Here is a 15,000-nt window from a genome sequence, read left to right as displayed (position 1 = left end):
CGACAGCCGGACAATGTGACAAAATTTAACAATAGTTCGATCGAGGAAAAGCAATCGCGATGCACGAGCACGTAATTTCAAGACCACCCCTCGTAAGGTAAAAAACACATAGGTGAGTTTCAAGGGTTTGTGGAGAGTGTGAGCCATGAGGGTATTGGTGATACTTTTTCCTTTCTTCAACACAGCAAAGCCGTAGCCAGAAAAAAAATTGTGGCCGAGGCAATTTACACGGTTAAATTCTCTCCCTAGGTATTTTCCCAGCAAGAGACCACTTCGGAAAATACCATAATACTCTTTGTTTGTCCCCCCAAATTTTGCATAAGCATTGTTTTTATTTTCTATTGGAACCATTGTAAGTCCCACGAGAAACTGGAAACAATGCTTATGCAAAATTTGGGGGAAAAAGCAAAGAGAATTATGGTATTTTCCGAGTGGCCTATTATTTTAATTATTAGCTGGTTCAGCAACACTGTACACTGTGCAAATGAGACAAAATGATCACTGACCAATATGCACGCGGTCGCATTTTTGACTCTCAGTTTTCGTTAACTTTGCAATCGTCTTCTGTGAGAGTTTTGATTTTTAGTACAAATGGAAGAACTTCTTGCATTTCCCATAACTGTTTCTCTTAACTGCCATCGAATTCTAAGCAAGCTTGGATTACCCAGTGGTTCATTGAGTAAGATGGTTCATACTCTAAATGAAAACATATGCCATATGATGAGGCCAAATAAGGCTTTCCCCACAAACTCGGAAACTGACCTATACGTCATACCAAAGTATTCAACTGAGGACCTGAGGAGCGTTATACTCCCAAATCGGGCCCCCAAAATCTCAGCGATCGCGGTCTCTCCTAACGTCATGGTCTTATAGGTCTGACATCGTGAATCGCTTACAGTAACCCTAAATAACGGCTAGCTTCCTGCAACATTTGTTAACTATTTTTAAAACAGATTTCTTTAGAATTTTATGATAACCTCTCGTCTCTGACCATCGTCAGGACAATAAATAATTACGATACGTTAATCGTCACTAAATTGTGAAATTGATTTTTCTCCCTAAATGAAGGAAATAAAGCAACATTATTGGAACCCAACATTAAAAAGCGATACACGTTGAAGCTAAAACGCTTCTTTAAATCAAGTCAAGCTAAACATTCTCCTTGGAATGCCTGACAACCTATCATGTCTAGCTTTGTGGTGTATGTGGATGTACCCTAATTTCACGAGTGAGTTTATATTAAGAGTTTCATAGTGTCTTCTGCGTCTCTCTTTTTTTTTTTGGATTAGTCCATTCTTCCCTCAAATAGATTATAAAATTTAATGATAAATAAAGTAACAAGTATCATATAACTAGACATTAGTTTCCCTATTCGGATCCAAAGAATGGACCCACACGTCATTTGATAAACGAGAATAGTCATAAGAATTAGCAAGAATGCAATCTTCTTGATATACCAGCTTTGGCATAGAAAAGTATTTTTCCACGAGATATCCCATTCTTGATCCATTTGATTGTCTTTCAACAAGGTCTGATTTCAAAGAATTGTCTATGACAGAAATCGTAAAATCTTTCTTTTCACAATCTGTTAAGTCCCTATCAGAACCAATTGCGTTGGCTTCGTATGATGAAGTGTCAGAGAAAAAAGACCCAGAGTCCAAAGTCCAGGATTTTGTTGCTTCACTTGAGCTAGTTGATTGAATTCGCTGACGAAAACCATTTGTGCGCGTGCACCACTCGTCATGCACCTCAAGCGGAAGTAGGAATGGGACCAAGAATAAAAGGCATGCTCCGAGTGTGGTGAAAGCACCGGCCATGTAGAACGCAGGCTCGTAGCTTTGAGTGATGGGATACATCCAGCCTGTCAAAATGACGCAGTTAAATCATCAGTGTTTGTCGCCATGATTACTGCTTGCCTCATCAGTCAATGTGGCCCGGGTTCGATTCCCAGACTCGGCGTCATATGTGGGTTGAGTTTGTTGGTTCTCTACTCTGAACCGAGAGGTTTTCTCCGGGTACTCCGGTTTCCCCTCTCTAGAAAAGTCAACATTTGACTGGATTTGCGTTAATTGTTAATTTCATTTTACAGTGTCCCCAATTAGTGCGCCAGCATTAGAACAACTAGACACTTAAATAAAGTTCCTTTCCTTTTCTTTTTCGGTCTCCCGCGGGACTAAAAAAAAACTTAATTCCGGCATCGGCAACGGTAAGCGAGAACATAACATAACGGTAGCGCCTAAGACTTAAAAAATGAAAAGCGTATTACTATAGAACAAAATGGGCTATAAAGGCATTGGAAAAGTGTCTCTTGGACGCAAGGCGGAAAGTATCTCACCTTCAACACAACCCGTAAGACTAAACCGTTGCTCGGTGGCCTGAAGAAAATTTTCTGCTTTGTACAAAAACGTTCCTTACTTGCTGTGAAATTTTCAAATAACACATGTCTATTAATTAGAAACAGATCTTACCAGCTACAGGAGGACCCAACATCATAGGAATACCAGTGAAAAAATACATGACTCCAAATGCCGCTGTCATTTTTTTCTTTCCAGCAATATCGCCAGTGAGAACAGCGATTAAGACAACAAAACATCCCTCATGGAAACCAAATACGATGCAATAAGTCAGCAATGATTTGTAAGTTGTAAGTGTAGGGAGAAGAGTTGTGAGGACACTACAGACCAGGAGGCACAACTGATACAAGTAAATCCGATTGACGCGCGGGTGATCAGCAACACGGCCAAATACAATCTTGCCAACTGTTTGAGACATTGCCATATAGCCAACTAAAACGGCTCCTTTATGTTTGTTGATGCCAAGATCTTGACTATGTCGGACCTGCAGTTGAAAGGGAAGAAAACAGATATATATTAAAAAAAAAAAAGGAAGAGACAGCTGAGCCGACCTCTGGGCATACGGTGCTAGCTCTATAGAGACCACGTGCAATGCGCATGCGTTTGCTTAGTATTAGAGACATTTAGATTGGACTATCGGGTCGAAGCAAAAGCATTAGGATTGGAAGGTTGTCCATTTTCAAATTTAATGTTTGTGCAAAGTACGGACGAGACCCACCAGTATTCTCGCGCTCTTTCTACCTCCAAAATACGCCAAAGAAACTTTTAGAGTATTGATTCAAAATCTTTTCGGGTTGAAACTGGCGCAACGATTCCCTACTACACGCAATTAAAAGGACTTTGCATTCAGTTTTGTGACATGCTAGTGAACGATGATGGCGACCGAGAGATCATTTCAGTGAAGCAGTTGCAAAGAATGATAAAAAAACAATCTCGGAAATAAGGAATAAATCCAGCTAAATGTGTTTTTTACATAGAGCCTAAAACCACGGATTCGCTTAAGTTTTTTTGCTTACCAAATGAACGTATGGTATGTAAAACCCAAACAGCACCAATCCAACAACGACAACCCAGATGATATAAGCCTTGTTCTTGAGAAATGAAAAGTCAAAATGTTTCCCTTTGTCTTGATACTCGTCAGCGTTGACAAATTTAATTGGCGCGGGTATCAAGTAGTAAATAAGACCGCTGATCAGTATAAGTAAAGAAGACGCAGTTAGTATGCGGAGTGCATCACGCCAGTAGTAACTGTCCAATAAGAGATTCAGTGCGGGTGCAAGTGTTATTGTTCCCACTCCCGCTCCAGCAAGGCCAATGCCATTAGCAAGTACGAGGTTTTTATTGAAATAACTACTAATCACTAGAACGGAAGACACGTAGCACATGCTGGAGCCCAGGCCAAACAGGAAGGAGTACGTGATGTACATATGGAGAATACTGTCCACGAAAGATGATAGTACAAGACCGGTGCCAACCAATATTCCACCAACAGTAGTAACAGCTTTGCAGCCAAACTTCTTGCACAGCGAGCAGCTTAAAGGCGAGAACACGAAAGTGAGGCCAAACGAAATCGAGGCTACCCAAGCTAGAGATGAGAAGAAAACAAAAGGTTAGAAGATGGCTCTGATTATTATAAAGCTGTCCTTTATTTCTTGATAACATTTTCCATTTAAAATTTAAATTGGTGGAAATCTTAAGCGGGATATCCTAACGTAATGAAGGAGAGTTTGAAATTCTCAGTTGATGAATTCAGGTGCATACACTTGCCTACACAGATTTGTTTTTAACATTAATAATAGTGGATGCAGACAACCGGAATAAGACAACCGGAATAAGAACGCCTGCCTTCCCAGAACATCTGAAATGGAAACGGGCATATCATAACCTCGACCTGGGAACGGCATGATCTTAGGTAGGCATTAGTTTAAAACGCTGTTTGGTGTAAGGTTGAGTTGATATTCACTGAAAAATTATGTTTTTCATTGAATTGCTCGGCCTGCTATTTCCATAACTCTGTAGTGGCAAAAAAAGAACCTTCCTAAATACGTTCCCATAAATTTCCGCAAAAATTGCAATGCTTTGCCTTGTAGTGGGTGAGTTCTAAGCAACTCCATTCAAATAACTTGAAGTAAGGATTTAAAGAAGACATAGTTTGTTGGTTCTCTACTCTGCTCTCTGCAGCTGGGTACTCCGATTTTCCCTTTCCTCAAAAACCAACCTACGATATCAGTAATGTGAGTTGATTTGCTTTGGCTTGTTTTCTGTACAGTGTCGCCAGTTAGAGCGGTTTTCAATTGAGTGTCGAACGTAATTAGCGAATTCGTTTGGTTTTGCATTACTTCACTCAGCGATTGGTTCAAAGTTCTCGCACCACTTTTTCAACCAATCAGAAGTGAAACCAAAGCCAAATCGTGGCTCGCGCGTGCACATTTTCCCGCGCTTTGTGTCGGCTACGTGTTATTTCTTCAAGTTTTGATTACTTTACTGGATTCTCTCCGTCCTTTTTGATTGGCCAAAGTAATTACTTTGGTTTTGGTTTTGGTTTTACGACACTCGATTGAAACTTGCTCTCGTGCTCCAGCGCTAAATACAGTTGAAACTTAAATTAAGTGCATCATCATAACAACATGGTTCAAAAACCCAACGGACTGGAGTCAGCTAGCTAATTTAGTGTAGAGTTCTTTTTGGAGACCAACAAAGACAAGCTTGAATGCGACAAGTCCAACACTGCTAACATTGGAACCACACTGTCTCTTTTCATTTTTGCTTTCTCAAGAGACTGGAGCTAGCATTAGCAAAATCTATGGTCTTTTTCATTAGTCTTTAAGTCAGAACCGGTACTTTGTTCTTTTTACTACGCACGAAAACAAACCTGTAGTCGCCTTGCTTTCTCCAAACTCTGTTAACAGATCAAGGTACAAGAGACCGAATACATTGTGTATTCCCACAACAACAAACTGTGTCAGAAATGAGCCGAGAACCACAAACCAACTTAGACCCCCGTCTAAGGTCCCGCGAATTCGAAAACTTTGCTTTTGAAACATTAGTTGTTCTTTGCCTGTTGAAAAAAAAGTTAGCCTCAATGAAATCAGCCGAGAGTAATGTAATTAAATCACTTAGAATAAAACAACGCTACTTCTTTTGAATATTTAGGGGGTCAGAATAGTCGGGTAGTCAGGATGGCTTAGTGGTTATCAACCGCACCTCCCACCCCTGTGACCCAGGTTCAACTCTGGCTCGGGTCGTATGTGGGCTGACTTTCAGTCGATCTCAATCTGACTCCGAGCGTTTTTCTCCGGGTACTCCGGTTTTCCTCCCTCAACAAAATCGACTCTAGATCAGCAACATCCGGGCGGGTAGCCTCGTATAGGGATAACCTCTGGTATCTCTCCCTTTCATTGTATACACCTTATTCCAAAATGGCCGCCATTTAAATATTCTTTTGTTTTTATTCAAATTAGCCCTTAATGCCTCGTTCTTAAGCATAAAATTTAAAAGAATATTTTATCTTGAACGAGGCAACAAGGGCCAATTTGTATCCGCATAAATTAGCGGCCATTTTGGAATAAGGTGTATTGAATGAATAAAGTTGGTATCATTATCATCATCATCATCATCATTTGTTCAGTTCCCCCAAAGCAATGTTTTCATACCGAAGGCTCGATTTCGGCTACTCTCTCGAGTTCGGTCTTTGTTCCTCCCGAGAACTCTTCGGGAGAGGAGCGCGGGCTCCTTTCCCGCGCCTAAAGGCTGGTTTTCACTAGCAACGGACTTGGAATCGGAGTCCTTGACGGAGTCGTAAAAGCGCTTATGACCTAGGGAAAAATCAAAGAACCGAGTCGTAAGCGGAGTCATAAGCTCGACGAAATCGGAGTCGGAAGAACCAGAACGTTCCCATTTTCTTCCGACTCCGCTTATGATCCGCTTCTGCTTCCGACTCCGACAATGCAGTTTTCACTGGATCGTAAGCGACGGAGTCATAAGCGGAATCGGTATTTCACTAGATCGTATATCGCTCTGCGATTCTGATTACGACGCCGATTCCCACTTCGACTCCCTTGCTAGTGAAAACCAGTAAACAGTTGCTTCAAATAATAGTATCATTCCAGGTACCGGTTTAAGGCACGGCAGCCACTTGTAAGTTTGTAGAAGTCACGCGATAAATCATGGAGAATGCATGGTTAATTTATTAGAATCGCTAATTAAGTTCAGTAATGAGGGCTGCGATTTCCAAGGGAAAGTGCTTAAAATTTAAGTCGTTGTTAGCTAGGCTAGATTAACATAAATATTCCAGAGTAAACGTGGGTGTTTATAACTTACGTAAAAGTCAGGCCACGATAATCGAAAATTACCTTTGTGTTGAAGATGGAATTATTGAACTTCAGGGTGATGTTGTACCAAACTACGCCTAGTTCTCAGATCTCCTGCACTCTGTGAACCAAGCTAGGAGAAAATACGATTGTCAGAATATTGCAATGCTTTATCTCAGTGAAAATAGTTAATTATGAATCTGCGGCTATTAAAATGGAACTGGAAGCGATTAAACCTGACACCTAATTCAGTAACCGAGAAGACAGACGACAGGATAGAATTATTCAAATGATTGTCTGAATTAAAACTTGGGAATTCATAAGACGTGCGCGATGCTCAGGCCGGTAATTTTTAGCCTTCCGCAGAAAAGGAAAGAAAATACACATCGAGGGCTAGGAGTCATATGACCGGGAGCTTAGTCTGGTTTCAGTGAAACAAAGCAATTTGGAATTCAGATTTCTTATCTTCTTTCCCCTGAACTGCTACTGACAACTGTTCGGACAAAATTTTTCGAGACTCTATTATCTTGATAAGCTATTTTTCCGATCCTTATTTTCTATTGGGATAGAAATTGGTTAAACTCCATTTTCCCAGTACATTTTGCCGTTAATCATGAATCATAAAAATTACAATGTCCTCGACTGTGATTGGTTTAAAAAACTCCTATTTTCCACTAATTCACTTGCCCAGTTGTTATCAGACAGTTCAATAAGCCAATCACATTCAAAGTTGCAGTTTAAGTCAACCAATGGCATTCAAAGGCTTAGCCAACCTCGTTCTCAGGGTCTCCTCATCGACAAAGAGACCTGGAAACGAGGTTGAAGCTTAGCCACAAGTTGCTCGAAAACTGTTCGGCAACTTTTGAAATTTTCGGAAGCTTTAAAAATTCTCGGCAACTTTTGGTTTTTTTTAGCATTTTTAAGATTATTTTGACTGCTTTCGCGACAGCTTTTGGCATTCGAAAGAAAAGTCAGCTAAATTCAACTGAGCGTTTGTACCCCCAGACTGGCCGATGTCAATTACCAATAGTGGCCGGCTTTGTGTTGCATGCCTGTCCATGAGATCACCGGTATCACATGGCACGTCTTTAACACTGTCCAGCTTGGAAGAATCTGCAGATGGAGGCCCGATTAATCTTATTGCGGAAGATAGAAGGCTGGGGCCAAATCTCGCTACCCCCGAAAAAGCTAACTGAAGTAGTTAGAGTAAGAAAAATTCAGACAAATCCGGCCGTTAAAAATGATTAATTGGTAAGAGAACTTCGTAGCGTCGAATTCGGTCTGTAATCATATTCGTGATAAACCAATCGGACTCCCGCAATTTTGCTATCAGTCGTATGATTACAGACCGAATTGGACTCCACTGAGTCCTATTACCATTACATGAACCCGGGAGGCAAGCGCCCTAACCACTAAGCCGCCGCTCTGTCATTTTTTTTTTCATTTGTGTCCAAGAATGCCTTTGACATTAACCCTCAAGAATTCGATTAAAAGAAAATAATCGAATGGGCAAATTAACTGGAACACTGTCTCGAAGTCCCGAAGTCATTGGCCCGGGAATGAAAGATATCCCTAGTGTGCGTATACTTTCTTCGGTGACGTCTCGGGGATTCTCGGCAAAAATCCGAGTGCTGTTTGCACGAGTCAAACTAATGACCTGCCGATTCCGGTCGGATGCTCCACCATTGAGCTACATGAAAATAAAAGGAGCTTTATTCATTGATTAAAATAAAACACATGCTACGATAGCAAAAGAACAAGAATTTTTCCATTGAAGTTACTTTCGCCTTACTGCCAGGACTAAAATTGTCCAAGTTGTGCACTCTTCAGTATAGCTACGTTTCCGAATATTTCCAAGTCACCATCGAAAAAAAAAAAGACACTTTTCTTTATTTATTCAACCGGCTCTACGTTATCACCGCTACGTATCCACCGGCATCACAGACGCGTGTTGAAGCCGTTTGAAATTTTCAGGTGTCAAAATGAGACAATTGCCGAAGTGCGAAGATCACCGCGATAAGTCAGTTAGTCTAAAAGTCCGCACTTCAAAAATACACTGAATACACACATGTCTTTCCGATATGAATAGTATGCCTACGTCGGGGCCTACGTCGAACGCATTACAGAAAATTAACGCTTCATGGGAATTAAGGTATTGAAAATGAACGCGACTTTAATGTAAAAGGACTTTCGAATAAAGAAAATTAAGGCGAAAGAGGAGGTAGAATTTCACAAAAAAGGAAATTAACGCAATTAAGACACAGTTGGTGCACGGTGGTGACTACTGGAACAAATTTATTCAACGCTGGATCCATGTAAACAGCCCCAAAGTCACTGAACAAAACTGAGCCCTCTGGTCAACAAAACAGTCCTCAAAATTGTAATTAATGTAGGGGTTAACGGAAAGAAAGAAAACTTGTACCTTATTTTATGTTTTTTAGGTGTCATGAATGCCTGAAAAGATTTTAAAATAAGGGTATTTAAGAAAATTAACCCTGAACTTAATTAACGTGGCGGAAAATAACGATCAACATAATTAGCGCGACTTAACGCGAACTTTAACGATTCCCGAGTCATAACCAAGATAGAACAGATAGCGCTGCTTTCGAAAACAGTGTAGGAAACAGCAAAGGAGCAAATCGTTCATCTCAGTACTTGGAAACAATTATGGAGTTGAAATAATAAATGAAAATCACGGTCTCTGTCATCGGTTGCAGTTTTGACAGTCATTAATCCGACAGTCCACTAAGGTCGAGTCTTAATTAAGTTATATAAAGAAATGTATTGCAACTTTCCGCACTAGATTTTATTACTATCCAGCTCGCGTGCGGTAGATGTTGTTGTTGCAGCGAAACACGTTTCAGACGCCATATTGGAAGCGCCTTAGATAGGTCCTTCCGCGTCCCAGATCCCACCCGTCCAATATGGCGACCGAAATACAAATTACCGCCTGCAAAGCAGGTTACTTTATTACAAAACACTTTAAGGGTCTGACTCAAATTGCTTTGCCGTTTCAAATGCTGTCTGAAGCGGACGTCAAACTGCAACTAGGCCTTGGCTTCGTTTTTTACCAGTTGCCTTTCGAGTTCATTTTCTCAACCAGTGCAATTTGATTACGTTACTAAGTGCGCGTTTCGATTGACCGTATTCCAGAATATAGGAATACATGGAATAGAAGTTAGAAATCCTTCGTTTTTGCGGAGATTCACATTAGTATTGTCAAATATCTGCTAAAATGCTATTTAAAACATATCTTTATTATCCTTGTTGCTGCAAAACGCCACACACAGTGTTCTAAATCATCACTCCACGTATTCTTTTTCCGGAATGGGGTCAATCGAACGCACCCTAATTCTGGACTTCTTGAAAACACAGCCATTGAAGCTGTCATGTGTATTGATCCAAGGAATAATTATCACCTATTTTAATCCGTTTCCGCAGTCGAATGAGCTTTCAAGCTTTCCAGTGAAAAGAAATACATAACTTCACGCGATCCTACCAATGTTCAGGACAAAAATTTTTTTTGAAGGCGCTACAACTAAAATCGCCGATGTAGGACGAAGATTTAACCGACTCCGTGCAAAATACGCCACAACTTGGATTTTTGGGTTTGGGACGATATCATATGATTGTTTCGGGCCGCATTTGCGTTATTTTAAGGACAACATCCGCGAGCATGGGTAGATGTCGAATGATCTTCTATAAAAGTGCCGCTGATACATTATCCTTGTCAGTGCATTTTTTAATCAAATTTGCGGTTTGAATAACAAACTGAAATAAATGTATCTATCGCAGATCAAAAAGAGACGATAAAATTGTCAGGAGTTAACACGAACTGTCAGGCTAACTTGAAATGTCAACTCACCCCAGAGGGTGCTGAAACGGCTACCGGAACCGGCATTGTCAGTTTTTATAGTTACACCATACTGTGGGGGCTTTTCCTTATCAGAAAATAGAAGGTTACGACAGGAAAAAAAGGAAAAGAAAATATCCGCACTATACAGGTCGGAAATATGCACACTTAAGCAATAAAGGCAAGAATAACAAATTCTTCAGCTTTTCTAAAGGAGGAACAACTAATATATATGGCCGTTTATTGAAAACACCCTAGGCAAGGACGAAGCTCAGAATTTCTCTTAGAATACAAGCTATTTTACATGTCGTTAGGAAAAATGACGTGATGTTTTTCACTGGCGCTAAAGGGCCGCTGTATGAAATTTTTTTGTGTACGAGAAAGTACTAATAGCGATTTGTGGCATTTAATAATTGAAGTCTTGGCCAAAATACGAGGCATCGCTGATTGGGCACTGCATTGCTTTTGAGCCTTATTTTACTGTTAAACAATGATTTTTGTGGAGCCGTTCATACAATGTTAGCTTTTTTTTTTTCGATTTTCCGTCTCACAGGGCCTCTGTCGTCACAAGGTCAGAATTAATAGCCTCGGGGATAAATGTGTTGCGAAATAATGAAAGGAATAAGCTCACATTTATTTCTCCCCCTACTGACGTGGAATTCTACTTCATCAAAATTCCCTTAGAATCGACTTTGTTTTTCCTTTGCAGGGAACGTAAGGAGTTGTTCGCGTACTGGCAAATATGGATTTCTTGATTTCCTGTTTTATGAAAACGTTAACCAACTTTAACGTTAGTTACCAAGATAAGGCGAACGAGGTTGGAGGTCAAGTATATATTTTCTGGTTTTTAAGTATTTCCTTTCAAACCACACGTTCATTATACCTCCACTCACACGTACAAAGTTGGTTAAATTTTATCCGGAAAACATATCATTGAAACCTTCGTTTAGTGAGAATTTCCAGAATATTGAAATTTCACCGAGAAGGTATCTCTTTGAATAGTTGATAATTGCCGGACTTTGATCTATGTAGTAGGAATGCAGACTTTCCCGATTGGTCCGTCTATGCCTCTGTCCAGAAGTAATACTGTATCAAGCGAGGATGATTGCATAATTTTGCTCAAAAATTTGCCATACACGTGACTAATAACGTGGATACAATTGTTTTTTCCTAAGGATGGTCATCCAATCACAAACCATCAGCCTTCAGTTTCAGAGACGGAAACCCGACTTTCTCCCAACGAAAACTGAATGTATTTTTCTACTTATTTAGCCAACTAAAACTTGGGAGTGTGATGGTGATTTTGGAAGGGTTTGGCCTAAAGTTGATTGCTCTAAATCGCAAAAGACCATATTCGTATTGTCACGGTTGCACTGGCGAGGCTGATGCGGGGAAATCTCTGCAGATGCAAATTATTTCGCCCGCATTAGCCTTCATCTCATAAGGTCTATTGGTACGACCTACAGACCAACGAGATTTACTTAATTGTTTTAGTATCTTGTACAACATTTAAGTTCAGCAGCCCGTTTAAGCGGCAAGCGAGATAGTCTACCGACTAAACATGTGGAAAAGATATTACTTCGAAAATCCGGGATCGGAAACCGTATTTAAATAGCAACTCCCCCTGGGGCAAGAACAACACTCTACTGCGTTTCCTTTCTGTGATCAGCTGCTGCGGGACAATTAAGGTTTGCTCCGGCATTACCCAGTTTGAATGTCTCTTAGAAAAATTGCGAGACTTCCAACAGGGGTTTACCCTACGTGAGGCGGGGTTTGCCCAGACTCTAACCCAGTGATACCAGCTTGCTCGTAGAATTGCGCAGTTTTGAAACAAGAGGACCAAAATCCGTATCACCGCACTTTGCTGCAAAATCAGAAAGTCTGACGACCGAAACAAATTGCTCTCATTGACTGACATTTGTTAGTTCTTCAACTGATGTTTATGTTACGCTTTTCAAAGCTGTTTAGGTTGGTAGATCCGGTCTTTTGAAAACACTTTGAGAGAAAGAAATGTTTTTGCGAAGTACAGAAATATTTTTTGACTATTATTTTGGAAACAAGGAGTTTACCTACAGAGATCAATGAAACATTCAGGATGTGTTTGTCATTTGCGAGTCAAAGAATACATTGCTTGGTGAATTAGCAAGGACGAACTTGCGATTTCAAAAGATTGAAAATTCAAATTATTATTTCATTGTCATTCTAAAATGTTTTCATACCGAGAGAAAGTGGGCTCTCTTGTGATGTCTAAACGCATCCAGCATTCCAGATGTTTTTTTCAGGAGATTAAAAGTGGTCTTAGTTCATTCAACTGACCGCTAGATGTATCATCTCAAATTACAAAAAGAGGCCTTTGTTGACCGCACGATCGGACAATTATTTATTGCTAGAGTTTTGCTAAGCTCGCGTCAACTTTTCCAAATCCAGAATAGAGGAGAAGAAATAGGATAAGTTTACTAAAAGGGTGACAATTTTAACCTTGTGGTCGCAAATATCCCAATATGCATACTTGCAGGAGGCTTCCAACACTGCATATATACATATGCAAGTACCACGTCCGAACCGGTTCATTTTTTGTGTGAGGTCTGCATGCATTACGCGCGATTAATTTTGAACTGACTGACTTTTTCGAACGCTGATTTCGAATCGTTTCTGCTATCTAGCTAGAACTTAAAATTACACTCAAAATTCTTACCGGGTTGGGTTGCCTTGAAGTCCAGCAAAGGCCGACCCGCATCCGAGGTAATAAAAGCGGATATTGATCATCTTGTAACCCAGGGGATGTTGCGGGCAAAATTTCCTCCAAGCCGGTATGACCTGCTTGTCCAGTCACTTGGTTGACAGGATATGTTCCCCTTGGGGGTACCTTACTCTATACTCTTAGTGGTACTTCTGTTTAATTTTCCCCAAAATGTTCCTTCTCGTTCACTTCGTTTCTGTTCATTCCTCGTCTAAGCAAAGAATTTTTTTCAAAGAAACGAACTTAAACAAATAAGATGAAATGAGATACGTCGTTTTCGATTTCTCGATGTTGGTGATCGCCTTCCGTGATATTTACCCACTGCACGTGTATCTTAAAACCGGATGAAATCAGTTCAGAAATGTGGCGTTTTCGTATTCTCAAACTGAGGGAAATATAGTATACACGAAATTTCACAAGAAGCCGAGGAAAACAAGTAAACGCCAGTTTCATGGGGGCGATCACGTTTTTTTCCCGCGACAGAATTCCGTTAAGTGCTAACAGAATGCATCTGAGTGACCCTCTGAGTGACCTTTAAACGAAGGAAATCGATAACCTTTCAGTTACGCGACCCTCTGTGAACGCGAGAGAGGAAGGGGTGGCCGAAGGAAGGTTCGAGATTGAACAATTGAGTGTAAAAGCCGATTCGATCGCTAGTGAGGACTATACAAGAAAGTCGAAGAAAATAAGGTATGTAGCTTACAAGAATAAAAGTAAACAAAAACATCAATACAGTCTACAAGCTAGAAAACTTTTCTTAAAGAAAAATAAACTTCAGGATGAAGGAGAAGCGGGCCTTATTGCATAAAGACCGCTTGGTATGAAGATCGAGAAGAACTAGGAGGACGGGAAATAGAAAAATAGGAGGAATGAAGAGAAATGTCGGAGAACACGCATGGCGGGGAAGAAAAACATTTACAAACGGTGGGAAAACCAAGCTCTTCGCTCCTAAATTCTGAAAAGCCTTCAGTCGTCAAATGGTTTTACGTTTCTTTGAAAAGGAGAAGCCCACTCCCTCATATGGGCTATCTAGGTATGTGAGGTCCCAAAGGGTATGGTTTTTTAGCCGTTTCGGTCTGAAATAGCACAGGGTATCGATTTTGACCATTTTGGTCTGAAATAGGGTATGGTTTATGCACTCATCAAGTCTAGAATTGGGTATGTTTTTTTAGAAGAAGCTACTTCTTCATCATTAGGCGATAAGACCATCAACAAAGCCCTTCTCGAATTAAGCCAACCGTGTAATAGCTGAAATAGGTCTGAAATAGGGTATCAAATTTTTGGTCAGGTCTTAAATAGGGTTGGGAAAATCGCAGATTTTGGTCTGAAATAGGGTAAGGGTTTCACAAAGCAGGCCGAGCAACCCCACCCAATCTTTCTGGGAGTAACCCCGGCCTCGCGGCGCAGAAAAAGGAATCGAAAAGTTGAACCCAAAACATAAGGAACGGAAGATGTCTTCACTATTTGTTTCCATTACATTTACATTTTTTGATTGATCAATGTTTTAAACAGAATGCTCGACTGACTGGTAAATTGCAATATAGACTACTTTCATAAATGGCGGCTGATTTATCTTCCATTTTTTTGTCAATCAGACTTTCCGGCCTCATTTTGGTTCATATTTCATTTGAGTTTTGCCTATTGCAGCGAGACCAGAAAAGGCAATATTTGGCGGGAAAGAAAGAAAGAAAATCGGCGGAATTATAGGAATTGTAGGCTACTCCGAGCTCCGGCTGACACTCT

At 40.5% G+C, this 15,000-nt stretch overlaps 1 protein-coding gene across 1 annotated transcript; it reads right to left on the bottom strand.

Annotated features, from left to right (window-relative positions):
- Positions 1 to 1,306: 1,306 nt before the first annotated feature.
- LOC138006589 (monocarboxylate transporter 13-like) lies at positions 1,307 to 13,474 on the bottom strand. Its single transcript, XM_068853021.1, has 6 exons — positions 13,213 to 13,474; positions 6,707 to 6,797; positions 5,227 to 5,412; positions 3,371 to 3,939; positions 2,469 to 2,838; positions 1,307 to 1,861 (listed from the first exon to the last, which is right to left on the bottom strand). The coding sequence occupies exons 3-6, from the start codon at positions 5,396 to 5,398 to the stop codon at positions 1,353 to 1,355; spliced, it is 1,620 nt and encodes a 539-aa protein (XP_068709122.1). The 5' UTR covers positions 5,399 to 5,412; positions 6,707 to 6,797; positions 13,213 to 13,474; the 3' UTR covers positions 1,307 to 1,352.
- Positions 13,475 to 15,000: the final 1,526 nt, after the last annotated feature.

The sequence above is a fragment of the Montipora foliosa genome, chromosome 1 (assembly GCF_036669935.1).
Source record: "Montipora foliosa isolate CH-2021 chromosome 1, ASM3666993v2, whole genome shotgun sequence".
NCBI lineage: Eukaryota > Metazoa > Cnidaria > Anthozoa > Scleractinia > Acroporidae > Montipora > Montipora foliosa.
The sequence above is the reverse complement of the archived record's forward strand: the minus strand, read 5'-3'. Positions and strand labels throughout refer to the sequence as shown.